We start from the raw sequence: 13,917 nt of genomic DNA, 5'->3' as shown, positions 1-13,917 counted from the left end.
TTGTGATGAGCCCTCAATTGGAGTTTATTTTGTCATTGGTTTCCTGCTTTTTTTTGTGTACCCAGTATCACTGTGACTGTGTCTTCTCTTCCTTTTCTTGCTGTTACCAGCTGGGATAATACAAGGATGAGTCTTTTACACCATACCTCCTAGTATTTCACCAGTAAATGAACTCTGACAGAGAACTTTTCCATTTTCAGTATGTGACCTTCTTAAAGAGCAGCCTCTTTCTGTTACTACTTTTTAACAAACCCAATCTGAGAACGTTTGTTTTCCCTTCTGTTCTGTTTCAACCAGTTCGGCAATACCTGCTACTGCAACTCAGTCTTACAGGCACTTTATTTCTGTCGTCCATTTCGGGAAAAGGTTTTGGCATACAAAGTGCAGCCTCGAAAGAAGGAAAGCCTCCTGACGTGCCTCTCTGATCTCTTCAACAGTATTGCTACGCAAAAGAAGAAGGTGGGAGTCATCCCACCCAAGAAATTTATTTCCCGATTGAGGAAAGAAAATGGTAAATGAATAAATGAAGTTTTTATGTAGATATTAGCATGTAAAACCAGTTTATTTCTTAATGAGTCCGAATAGTCAGGTTTTAACAGATTTCTGGAGGATTTTTGAACTGCTGTTTGTGGTGTGATTTTTCACCACCTCTGTAGCATAGGAACAGAGATTGTATCAGAACTGTGCTGTGTCAAAGAGGACTATCTGGGTATCTTTGTTTCTCTGCTTGCACAGGCCAAGTACAGAGCATGTATACAAGTCTTGGTGCTCCAGTTATTCCCCATTGGTATGGTGCTCTGTGGAGGTCTGCTGCAAGTCGGCACACTTCAGCTGTTGCTAGAAATTGTCATGGGCTACACAGATGTCATGGAGTTCGGCAGAGTTGAACTCTCCGGGGAGACTCAGCCACTCTTAGCTTGCTCTCTTACATTTGTGGTGGGATAAATTCCTAATGATGAGAACTAGTGGCTATTTCCCAGGGCTGCTTTGTGAGGAAGAGTTCTGTGTGTTGATTTATCATCCCTGCTTGAATTTGAAAGATAACAAACTCAGAGCAGGGGATTTTTGCCTTTTGATACTGGACTTAATGAACTAATAGCCCAAGGCAACTCATCTGAATGTCTTTAGTTTTCTCCCTCCCAAAAGGAAGAAAACCCAACAACAACCCCCTCAAACCACTTGTGGTTTGCTTCAGTTCCAAGAAATGCCCAAACTCAGTTTCCTCTATGTTATTTTGCATCCACCTGTTTCTTGCCAGCTGAGGAGTAGATGGGGGTAACCTAATGTCTGCTGTGAGAATAACGAAGTGCAAGTCTTCAAAGACTCTTGAGTGTGTAACCCACAGTTGTATGATAGGGTAGAGAAGGGGGAAGGGCAGGCACTGATTGCTAAAAGTGCAATAACTTGATATTATGAAGTATCTGTGTATTTTCATTCTTTTTGATCTCTTTCTTTCCAGAATTATTTGATAATTATATGCAGCAGGATGCACATGAATTCCTAAACTACCTACTTAACACGATTGCTGACTTACTACAAGAAGAGAAAAAGCAGGAGAAGCAGAATGGCAAACTGCAGAATGGCAGCATCGAGAGTGAAGAAGGAGACAAGACTGATCTGACGTGGGTCCATGAAATCTTCCAAGGAACACTAACCAATGAAACCAGATGTCTTAACTGTGAGGCTGTACGTTTAAAACAAACCCAAACCTCTTAGATTTTTGACAGGCTCTGGATCATTTTCCCTAATACTAAGCACACTTTTTCATTTATTAGGATAGATGAGATTGCACTCTCTCTATTAAAATATGGAGCATAGCCTATTTTATGACTGTATCACCTCTATGTTCAAACCAATACTCATTAAGGTATGTTTCTCAGAAAGAGCGTAGTGTTTTTTCTGTTCCTCCTCCCTGTTTCCATCAAGGCAGTCTGCACCTGACTGATACAAGCTGCCTTTTTGTCTTCATGTTATTTCCTGTGTCAGTGGTTGATAGTTGATGTTGTGTTTCTACATCAGAACTGCTCACTATTTATTTAATTGTGGGTTAAACTGAATTTCTTAAACGGGAAATCTGTGCTTCTTGGTGCTGGTCCATCAGCACTCTGAGAGCAGATGAAGTGCTGCAGCATCTAGAATTAGAAGAACCACACCACCTTCAGATCAGGAAATTGTAGTTAGTCATGTTCTCTGATTTAATATTTCTAAAAAAGAAAATGAAAACCCAGATGGGGAGAGAAAAAAAGAGAGATGTGATTACAACTGAAATGACTGTTCTTGGCATTTAAAATCTAAGTTAGGGCTATGTGGTGAGTAAAAGCTCTAAAAATGATCTTAAGATTGTCTCAAGAATTTTGAAACGAAATGTGACTGTTCCACAAATGGAAAGCTGCTTTTCCTGACTGCTAACTCATTTAATTGAAACCCCATCTGCCTGATTTTCCACTTCCTATTTACTGTTAAACTCTGAAATGCAGCAGGAAGCTAGCTCAGTCTGCAGAGCAGAGTGGGATACACTTAGAGCTTCTCCAGCTCTGAGTGGTTAAAAACTTGGTTTTGCCAGTGGAGTAAGCAGATGTGTCTTGGAGTCTCAAGGGGGACAGATGTTTTGCAAGAAGGGGTCTGGGGCTTGGGTTTTTTGTGGCTTTTTTTCCCTGTGTTTTGGTTTTATTCTTGTTTTTTTGTTTTGTTTTTTTTTCTTCCCCTTAATATTCATCTCTGGATTGTAACAACACAGCTTATTTCTTCAGTTTTAGTTCACCTCAAGAAAAGGCCTCTGTGTGCGTGTATTTACTTTTTATCATGAAGCTCTCTACCTGCAGCAACGGCATTGCACCATCCCGCAACTGGTTAAAAGAAATCTGCCAGTTCTAAACTGTTATGAAATATTTCTTCTTTTTTTTTTCTTCTTCTTCAAGGTTAGTAGCAAAGATGAGGACTTTCTGGATCTGTCGGTTGATGTGGAACAAAATACATCAATTACACACTGTCTAAGGTAAATGAAAGTATTTGGGGATGGAAAAAATACCTACCCTTGGTCAGAAGGAAAGAGCTGGTGTAGCTGACCTGTTGTGTGACAGATCTAGGCTTTGACTTATGCTAAATCATGTTCATACATTAAACCATGTTTATTTTACTTTCATCCTGAGTTTCTGAGGCTGCTGGTTCCTCTGGGTTTTAGTAGCTAATGAGTATGGTGATTTCTTAGTGGTATGTAGTCAGGTTTTATCAAAATGAAACATGGTATGTTTGGTTTCATAATAAATTGCTATTTATTTTAACATTGTTACTGCATTTCAGTTGCCTGGTCCTCATGTTTGTGGTTAGATTTATGTTTTTTTTTTTCCCCGGTAGAAATTTGCCCTTTGTATTTAACTGCTAGCTCCAAGGCTTATCAGCTGCTTGGATACTGCAAGTTGCATGTAGCATCTGGCTTTTTAATAGCTGATAATGGATGTATAATTGCTAGGAGCTGAAAGATAATCCACGTTTGGCTAGTCAGTGGCTAATGGCTATAGGTGTTAACATTTAATGTCTGGAAAACATGGAGTGGCTACCTTTGGAAACAACACACAATCACGTTATTGCTGTTTATGTGCCGTGTTTGATTCCTGCCCAGAAAGTATGCAGTTAATACTTGAGGGTGTAATTTTTCCAGCTGAACTTTGATAGTACATCTCAAGACTGGGACAGCTACACCTAAAATGTGTTTGGGGGCTACGAGCGATATGAATAAGAAGAATTTCATCTTCTGTGTGTACTTTGGTTATTTTCAGCATTATTAGCAGTAACTTAGAACTGGATGATCTGAGTAACTATCCCTGCTTATCTGACTTTTCTTTCATTTCCACAGAGGATTTAGTAATACTGAAACTCTCTGCAGTGAATATAAATACTATTGTGAGCAGTGCCGCAGTAAACAGGAAGCACAGAAGAGGTAAGGTTCAAATATTCAGGCTAATGTAAATGCTCTTTAAAATGGGCAGCTGTTGGAAAAATACACCTTGTGAATTCAGTGAAACGAAACATTAAGACTGTTTAAGTCTGTGTTAGGGGAAGGAGTAAGGAAAAGCTGAGACACCAAATAACTTTATGGCAACCTCATCAGAGAGAAATGAAGAGATTAATTTTGTATTCCTCCCAGAAGAGCTTCTATCTGGTGCTTCCAGACATTCGTGTTTTCCCCAGTTAGCATTAATCAGCTTAAAGCCACTGAAAACCATCCCATCTGCTTTCACTATGAATACTATATACAGAAATGTTACTTTTCACTCTTACTTGGTCACAGCCGGAGCAGCAGGACAGATTTATCTGTTTCTTCCCACTCATGTGATGAAAACCTGGTGTTTTCAACATAGACATTTGTCCTGCATTTAGATGCCAGTTGTGTAGTTAATAATTCAGAATAAATACTGCATTTTTCTCACTGGAATATACATGAGAAAAGCAGCCTTTTGAAAATCTTCATCAACATTTTAGAAGCCTTCTAAGAAGCTTTTTCATATTAAAATTGGTTTTGAACAAAGCTTTGTTTTAGGTGATCTGCTAACTCCTTGTTCTTTGTCTAACATATTTTTGTGGTTCAGAATGAGAGTGAAAAAGTTGCCCATGATTCTAGCTCTGCACTTAAAAAGGTTCAAGTACATGGACCAGCTGCATCGATACACCAAACTCTCCTACCGGGTAGTCTTTCCTTTGGAGCTCCGGCTCTTCAACACTTCAGGAGATGCTACAAATCCTGACAGAATGTATGACCTCGTGGCTGTAGTTGTTCACTGTGGCAGGTACATTGGTTTTGTGCTTTCTGGACCTTAAATGTATTCCCTTGCAATTTCAAAGGAGTCTGTCAACTGTATGCCATTTTATGTTATCAGTGTGGTGCCTGACAGTATTGGAGCATGCTGAGCAGCATCAGAGCTAGTTGTCCAACAGTGTTTCAGTCTTTTTACTGCTTTAAATATTGCTTTCTGAGTACGCAGTTTAAGCTTTGTTCTTTCATCAGCTTTCAGGCATGATGGCAATTCAGACAAGTTGTTCCTTTGAGCTGCAGCAAAGTAAGAGCAGGCTTTAAAAACTCAAAAACAACAAGAAAAAAAAAAACATTCCCAAACCTACTTTCCAGGAAAGTTGAATAAAATAAAAACAAATCTTGGAAAAACACGTACTAAAACAGAGTCGAGTCACTGTTCTCATGGTGCTACTTGGGAAACCATTGAAGGTTTTTTAGAAGCTGGTGCCACCGTGTGGCGTAAGCTGTGTACTGCGGAGGTTTAAAATCCCCATATTCTATTACTTTTGTTGTTGTTGTTGTGGCTTTAATTCTGTTTTTTAAAAGCAAAGAGGAAAATATTTTTAAGCGCTTTTAAGAAAAAAAAGCAGCCATGGAAAGCAAAAAAAATACAGCTGCCCTCTGGAAGTGGGAGTTTTGAAGTAATAAGTTATTACAGCACCCAAATGTTTTGAACTGTGCTTGTGAGGAGCAAGACAATAGAATCAAGGTGCTAATATTGCACAGGTTTTAGTGTAAATAAACTGCATAACATTCTAGGTGATTTCTGTTGTGGTACAGTTGTGCTGGGGTTTATTTATTTTTATCATTTTAAGATCTTATCCTATGCAATTTCATAGAACGGTTTGGGTTGGAAGGGGTCTTAAAGCTCCTCCAGTTCCAACCCCCTGCCACCGGCAAGGACACTTTCCACTAGAGCAGGTTGCTCATTTTCTTCTGTAGATTCTTATTTTGCAGTACCTGTAACTACACTTACATGTTTTAACAGTGGTGAATAATAATTCAGATGTATTAAATGGCTTTGCCTTTTCTTCTCAAACTCATCTTTTAGGAGCCCTGTGACTCCTTGGGCTTCAGTTCTTACTAGAAACTTACCAAAGACTTAAGAGAAACTATATTTTCTAAATATTTGACTTCTCAGAACTTGTTTTTAAGTATTTTGCCCTTATACTTCTACTTTTCATTTAGTTGCTCTAAACAGAGAAGTTTCATTCTGTGACCGGTAGTGTTACACACAATTCTGGAAGGACTAGAGAAGTACTTTCTTCTGCCTGAAGCTGATATGAATATAGGTTATTTTAAAGCCTTATGTAGAACCTAAGTAAAAAGTAAAGCTGGAAGGTGGGGAATATATATATTTATATTTATTTTTTCCATCGTGTCCCTGGGCTGTTCTCTCAGAATTTGAGGTTAGTAGATTGGTAACTCAGATTTTTCAAGTGGTCAGAGTACTCAGCAGTGGTGAATGTAACAAAGCAGTGATTGAAAAAAAAATGGCTTTAATGTTGCTTTTTTAATATACGAATGACTATATGAAATACTTACAAATTGTGTAGTTTGGCTATATTGCATTTGGCAAGACAGAAATTTTATTTCAAGCAATTTGACAAAGTGTAAGAACCTACATGATGTTATGAGTAATGTTAGACAACACAAGGAGCTGAGAAATCTAACTGCCAGTAATAGCTGGAGTCATGTGGGAGCAGTGGGCCTGCCTTTGTAGGCACAAGAGTAATAAGTCTTCAATCCTTTTCTCTGGCAGTGGTCCAAACCGTGGACATTATATCACCATTGTGAAGAGCCATGGCTTCTGGTTGCTGTTTGATGATGACATTGTAGAGGTAGGTACAGTATAACATGGTGAAAACAAGTGTAGGCATCATCAATGTCCAGCTCTGGTTTTATGTCTGGGGTCAGCTTTTGCACCTATGAAAGTATTTCAGTGAAACCTGTGCACAAAATAATTCTGGACATTTCAAAAGCAAACTTGGGCATTCTTGTACATCTTTGTTGTAGAACTAGTACGGAGAAGGGCAACCAAACACAAGGGCTGCATTGACACCTCAGGCACAGGGTGGTATGCACCTTGTCAGGCTGAAATTGTCTTATTCAAGATGTAAAATGCTCTAACTTCAACCCACCTTTGGGACTCCTTTTTGCCACTAACTTGCTTTGTGATAGTTGCATCTCATTGCTGCATCTAAGAACTTCTGATCTTTTTCTCTAGGCAATTTTCTCCAAGAAATTGAAGTGTGGAAAAACTGTTAGAAAAAGATGTGGGAGACTCTAGTAAGGTCCTGAGAGCATACCAAGATGTTTGGACTGTTAGCAATAATGTTTTAACAGTCTGCTCAAGCAGATTTTTCCTCAACTTTTCTACTGACATAACTGTAAAGACCAATACCCAAACTATTTATAGTTCTATGTCTTTCACGTAATTATTAAACAAATATCAAACAGTAGAACAAAAACCACAGTAGAACTGCTTTTTGTAGAGATGGAAGTGTACTGTTTGCCTCTCAGATCTCATGGGGAAATTAAGGCCTGATCTAAATAGGCACAGCAAAATCTTTGCTTGCATTGAAATAAAGAAGATGTAGTATGTTCTCCTTTTTTGTCTTTTTCTTTGCTTTGTGCATCAGAGGTGACTTCCTGATAATTTGGACAGCTTGTATGGCTGTGAACAGTTGACTTTCTCCCATTATTATATTTTGAGGGTTATTTTCCTCTGTATCTGTCATGAACAAAGTCTGTAATTGTGTCAGCTAATTTTGGAAGCAGCATTCACCTCAATATTTTTAAATTCAAGTATTGACTGTCTTTTTCCAGCCAGGAGATAAATTTTACATTTTAAAAGAAGATATAAAATAACCATCTCGTTGTTCTGTATTTGCTTTCTATCAGTCACTTCTATGTTGTATCTTATTATTTAGGTCAAAACAGGGTTTCTTTTTATCTGCAAACACTGCTGTCACTTAGAGATGTGCCAAAATACAGCGTTTAAATATGCACTGCCTGTTATGGGATCGTAAATTCAAGGAACTGTCAAAAGTATGTAGTTCCTCTCTTCTGGAGGGATGCCTTCTTTTTTCCTTTAAGTTGGTTTTCTGGCTTTAATCATGGCTTTCTTTAAGTTCATCTTTTACAGAATTTATTTAAAATGCTGTAAAAATAAAGCTCTTTGATCTGAAACTTCTACGTTTGTGCTTTCCATGGTTTCACTGTCTTGATCATGCTCAGCAGCATAGTTCTATCCTGTAGCACTACCTCTGCCCTGGCTGTGGGATCCAGAAGCGTAAGACTCCTTTTCCTGCTAGAAGATTCTCTCTCCCTGGCTGGTGTTTGCATATGTTTGTTTTCTGTGGAATTCAGGCTTTGTTCCTACCAGAGGAGGGCATGAAAAATTGCATGTGAGTTTTGCACGATTCAGTTGAGATCACTGTCCCTTTCTGATGAACAAGCTGCTCCTTGACCTGCTTTGGAGGATGTAGCTCCAGGACCCCTCCTGGGGTTTTCCACAGGATCTTTTCACTGACTGTCTGTTGTTAAAGCTTCCTAAGTGTGATGAACATGAAGCTTACCTCTGACTTGCTTCTCTTAAAGAAATACCACTCTTTCCTCCACCTTCTAGAACTCACCTGAATTTCTGGTGATTCAGTGATCACAGAGAACAGGATAGCGGAGACTGCTCTCCTCCTCCTGATGCTACAGGCTGCTGAATGAAGTAGCTGCAGTTTTACTCATTTGTTCTCTCATCCCACTTAGTCATCAACTCTTGAGGGTTAGTTCCTTACTAGTGCTGCAGGCTGTGCACTGAAAAACTGAAGCCACAACTACTTTTGTCACTTCATCTGCTGCCTAGATAGTTGAAATATCTATTCTGAACTTGACTAAGTACTGCTTTCAGACTGCTTGTGATAGTCATAAGGTGGCACTAGGGGAAATATATTGCTACGTATGACATTACAGAGGTTGTCCTCAAAAACGGAGTGGTAAAACCCTCCCATAGCCCCTAAAATGTGGATTCTGTATAAGTTTCTGGGTTTTGGGCCAAACATAGGAGCCTTCTACTCTTCAGAGACTCTTCGGAACCTGAAAGGTTATTTTTTACCCTTTTTTAAATCCTTGCACACTTTAACATTCTAGGTGTGAACTGGCTCCATAGCAAACCAGGTATTACTTAGCAGACTTCAGAAGATGAGTCCAAAGCCCTTGTACCTATATAAAGATGTTGCAACTGAAAGAGAACCCAGGAGAAAGCTTTTTCCCCTTAAAAAGCTTTGTTGCATTTTTGGCAAGTGATGTGAATTAATAGCTCTGAACTGTCAGTAGGAAGTAGTTTATCCTTATTACCCAGTAAATGTCAGAAGCAGTGAAGTCATGTTTATTTATCTGTTTGGATTTGGTTGGAAAGCCAACTTTCAATTAAATTGAAGATAGATGGTAATCAAACATACTACAGCATATGTGAAAAGGAGCTGCATCAAATCCAGGAGGCAGATCAGTCCAAATGGGATCCTGTGCCAAGAAAATTAATTGAGAAACCCGAGTAAATGATCTCTGGCTAATTTGACATGTTGTCATTAGAGCAGCTAAGTGATACATCACAGTGACAATGTTTATCTGAAACAGGGGAAAATGTCCATCCAGGGAGCTCTCCACATTGAGCAAAGAGGGAGATTGATTGTATGTATTTGCTTAAATGCTTGGTCAGAAATCTGCAGCATCCAGTTAAGCGCTATGAATCATGTGGGAAAGAAGGATTTGATTTGGGGAACCAGAATAGTTGTCTGAAGATGAGCAAAGGATATGTAAACTCAGTTAACAGGAAAAATAGTCTTCATGCCAGTTAAGACTCGAGGATCCTAAAAGTAACCATCAACTGATTGTTACTCTAAAGCTACAACTGGTTAAAAATTTGCTGTCCGCAATATGTCTGGCCAGTTAAGGATGGGAAGAATAAAGTGCATATGCACATTCTTTCAGTTCCACTGTGGTTTTTTGTGGATAGCAAAATAAAGGAGGAAGTCAGTTTTGCTGTGATAAGGCTAAAAATATCTGTGGGATGAATTAATCTACATCAAACGTTTGAGTTGCATTCAAAATGAGTCCTAGAAATAGGCTTGATTGCATGGCAAGTTAGTTGGCACTTAGAATAAAACATGTTTGAGTTGTCTGCTAAATATATTACAATGGCTGAAAAATGTTCTTTTGCTATTTTCCTGTTAAAATGTGGGTCTAAGTTTGTAGTAGACGTTACGTTAATAAAGTGTGTGAAAACACAAAAGCCCTCAGCTTCTCTGAAGTCCTTGAATGGAGAAGACAAAGACAAAACAGCTGTTTGGGGTTCCCCCCCCCCTTTTATTTTAGCAGAAGATGTTAAACAAAACTATACAATGGACAATTTCTGCGGCTCTGTCCTGTAGTTAGATGCACCTTCTGGAAACTTCTTATATCTCTTGTGCTTCAGAAAGGCTGGGGAAAGGATGGCCTAAACTTGCACATTTGGCAGTGCTGTGCAGAGAAACCAGGGCTTTTGTGTTTGCTGGTGATGCTGAAGTCTGGTGAGCAATGATTTAGCTCACTGCCAAATAGACTCTGTAGCTGAGGAGGCTACTTGGTGGAGTCATAGCGTGCTCCCTTTCTTTTAAGATGTAAGCACAAGTTGGTCTCTGCTGTTCCCTCTCATGATCAAAGCAGGTGTTCAGCCCAGAGCTTCTTGTTCTCTGAGCATTTCTTTGCTTCCTCAACTTTATACCTTGGGGAATTAAGGAGAACTTTAGGCTAGTCTTCCTTTGGTCCTCCACAACAAATTTGGGCTACTTCAGCCCCTCATCTCTGTGAATCTAGAATCCTAAAAGTATTTTGAGATGCTAAAACACAGTGGAGTGCTGAGCAACACAGGTCATTGGGAGTATATTATTTCAGTGGTTTGGTCTCCATGCTTGCTCTCCTCCAACTGCAGAATCAAATTTAGTAATGTGAAGCCAGTTCTTCTCAGGAGTGGGATCAAGACTGTAGAACTTGCATCATTAAAAGCCCTTTCAAATGCCCTACAGGCCTTGCTGGTTGGAGTGTAAAGTGAAAAAGTGCTTTTCTGCGTATAGTTCACAACTTTAGATATAAACACACCATTTAATTCTATTCATATGGCAAATAATTTATTTCTCTTAAAACACAAACTTTGTAGTAATATCCATTAGGCATTGTACCAGCAGATCCTGAGGAAGGACAGCTCTCGTATGACCAGATCATCACAATCAGATGAGATCCACAGATTTCATGCTATAATTACCAGTGGCACTTTCAGGACTTCTCTATGTAAGAGGGTCACAAGAACTTTAAAATCTGGAGTTACTTTAGGTGAATATTAAATCTGCTCAAGATAGTCCTTATATACTTCCAACTGCACAAAAATCTTTGATGATCAGTGACTGCATTTTTTGTTTACACTACAAACCTAGAGTCAGGAAGGATAATGCTAGTCCAGATGAGAAAGCAGATCTAAAAATGTCGTTTACTCTTTTAAGGATACATTTTCATGGATCCCTTTTTTATAGTCCAGTTTAAGAGTGCACCACTTCAGAGAGGTTTATTATTTCATCTTGATTTCCTTTTTTTCAATAGTGAATAAGGTATTAAATGGAAAAGATGTCTTGGTTGTATTCAATGATACTGAAATGTCTCTGTATTAATAGTGTGTGGCTTTCTAGCATCACCTCCAAGAAATGGAAATAAGGATTAGTCTGGGAAGGGGGTTCTGCGGGTGATGCTTTGACTGAGGCTAACTGTAACTCTCATTGATTTCCAGAAAATTGATGCCCAAGCCATTGAAGAATTCTATGGGTTAACATCAGACATTTCCAAAAACTCAGAATCTGGCTATATTCTCTTCTACCAGTCAAGAGACTAAGACAAAAGATACCTGTATATGAAGAAAAGAAAAAAAGGGATCAAGATATGTCCAAATGGAGCATATTTGTGACAGCAGAAGCAGTTCCTCGTTGTTGCTGTAGGACCAGGACAGATTCAGCGGGGTGACTAAAGGTTTCTCCCCGCCATTTCGTGGAGGATTAGTGCTGACTGCCGTTAACAAGAAGAGCTTTTGTTCCAGTTTTCTTTCTGGGCTTTTTTTACGTGCTATCTTCCAAAATCTGTGTTACCTCTACTTGAAACCTGGCTGCTTATTTGTTCATGAACTGAAAAAGAGATTTAAAAGTAGCATTATAGGATTTTTACCATGTAACGTTGGCCTGAGGCTATACCTTGGTTTCTGCCATCGTCGTTTTTCTGTATTTTAGCAGAATGATTTCAATATTCAGTGTCAGCTGAAGGCATATTTTAGGATATGAGCAGCAGCTGGTTGCTGGATATTTTTGGTGACTCAGACTTGAGAAGCAGTACAAAGCTAAGATGTATTGGAAATGTCAAGTCTGTAATTTTTATAAAAAAGCAGACAAAAAACTCACTCCGCAGCATTGTAAACTGCCCCGTTATGCATTATGTTGGGTTTAGATAACACTAACAGCGCTGCTGCTTCTTGGTTTTACTGTTCTGTTTCTTCTTCAGAAGGTATAGGACTTTCTCCATATTGTGCATTTTTCTTTCGAAGCAGAGGTTTTGACTCAGAGCCACGTTGCTGCAGATTTAAGGGGAGCAGAAAAGCAGTTACCTTTTTGAAGAGCAAGCCTGGCAACCAGTTGCTGTAGAAAGCTTGAAGTTAAAGCATTTCTTGAAGCTATTGCATAAACCAAAAGTGCCCTCATTCTGAAACAGGATCTGTTCAACATTTCAGTACACAATAAACTGATGCAACTAGCATTTTGAATCTATGCTAATACACAGAAACAGCACTAATTGTGAAGGGTTAACCAGGGGAAGCATTATTTATGTCACTAATCCAGTTATTCTTAGTCTTCAAGGTAATGAACATGTAAGAAGGAAAACCAACCAACCAACCCAGAGATTCCCTTGCTAAGTGTTCTCATCGTCTGTCGTTAATGTTTGTGTTGATCTGGGAATCCCAACGCTCTCCTAAATATGCTTCTGATTGTTTTACCTCTCTAGGCCTTGCTTAACAGGGGAAATTGTCAGTCTTTTGAAGACTGAAATGAAAAGTAACTATCCGTTACGTGTGTATATATTATAATCTCAAGGATAACTAGAAAGAAGAGACTGAGGAAGTCTGTAAGGAATCTCAGAAAATCTTCTGTAACTTTGTTTGACAAGTGCTGTTGCTGTGCCAAAGCTTGTTGCAGCTGGCTCTAAACTACCAGTGGAAATGAGTATTTTCCTTTCTCCATCTTATTAGGTGACAAGAGCTGTCCTCTGTGTGGTTGTTCCCAGCACAGCCACTCATGGTGTGTACCAGTGCTGCTTGTTCTTGAGGACATTTAACTTATGCAATTCTGTGGCTTGTACAGGATAGAAAATATTTTACCAAAACACTCCTCAGGAAACCAGCATTTCACAAACAGGTTCTTGTGGTGGTTCTGTGTTTCTTGTTTCTTGTCCCATGACCAGAATGTTAGTAAGTAACTCCTGTCTTCAAAGTGCAAATTAACCATTGCCATTGTATTCCAGATGGGTACAGGTTCCATTCTCCCGGCACATCTCTTCCAGAAGTTAAAATATGGATGTTGGGTTTTTTAATTGCTTTTTTTATATACAGAGTACTGTCATTGTCAAAGATGTGTTCACCAACAGCAAATGTTCTTGTCATCTTGTTCCTATTGTGTGAAAATTGTTCCTGGCCAAGAGTCTTCTCCCTTCACAAGCTGTGAGTCCTCTCGTGATGCCACTCCCAGAAGACTCATCACCAAGTCTTGCAAAAAATGAAACTAAAAGAGAGCACTGAGCGAAATAATCTAACAGGTAAATACAGACCTTAATGTAGGACACTAGACATGTATTTTGTATATCTGGTGATACATTTTTACAGATAAAATACCTGACTGAGAGAGAATATTGAAAGATATATACTATAGATTAAAAACAAAGTGCACTTTTGCTACAGATTTATAAGGAGACTTAAAAGGAATTAAATTGGAAGAGAATGGTGTGATGTTACTTCTGTATAATAAATGACCCCACCTGTCTCCAATAAAGATCATGTATGATCAAATGCA

General features: G+C 38.9%; 1 protein-coding gene across 1 annotated transcript in view; it reads left to right on the top strand.

The window, feature by feature from the left end:
• The window catches only part of LOC133265357 (ubiquitin carboxyl-terminal hydrolase 12-like), a 29,986-nt gene extending 16,069 nt beyond the window's left edge, over nucleotides 1-13,917 (top strand). The window contains exons 3-9 of the mRNA XM_061445793.1: nucleotides 298-511; nucleotides 1,460-1,686; nucleotides 2,919-2,995; nucleotides 3,854-3,937; nucleotides 4,587-4,784; nucleotides 6,552-6,630; nucleotides 11,601-13,917. Of these exons, the coding sequence (XP_061301777.1) occupies nucleotides 298-511; nucleotides 1,460-1,686; nucleotides 2,919-2,995; nucleotides 3,854-3,937; nucleotides 4,587-4,784; nucleotides 6,552-6,630; nucleotides 11,601-11,702 (981 nt within the window). The 3' untranslated portion in view covers nucleotides 11,703-13,917. The remainder of the gene's footprint in view (nucleotides 1-297; nucleotides 512-1,459; nucleotides 1,687-2,918; nucleotides 2,996-3,853; nucleotides 3,938-4,586; nucleotides 4,785-6,551; nucleotides 6,631-11,600) is intronic.

Source organism: Pezoporus flaviventris, unplaced genomic scaffold (genome assembly GCF_033815535.1).
Source record: "Pezoporus flaviventris isolate CSIRO_AGI_PZ_B2104156 unplaced genomic scaffold, CSIRO_AGI_Pfla_v1 ptg000005l, whole genome shotgun sequence".
Classification (NCBI taxonomy): Eukaryota; Metazoa; Chordata; class Aves; order Psittaciformes; family Psittacidae; genus Pezoporus; species Pezoporus flaviventris.
Note: the sequence above shows the minus strand (reverse complement) of the source record. Positions and strands in the feature narration are given on the sequence as shown.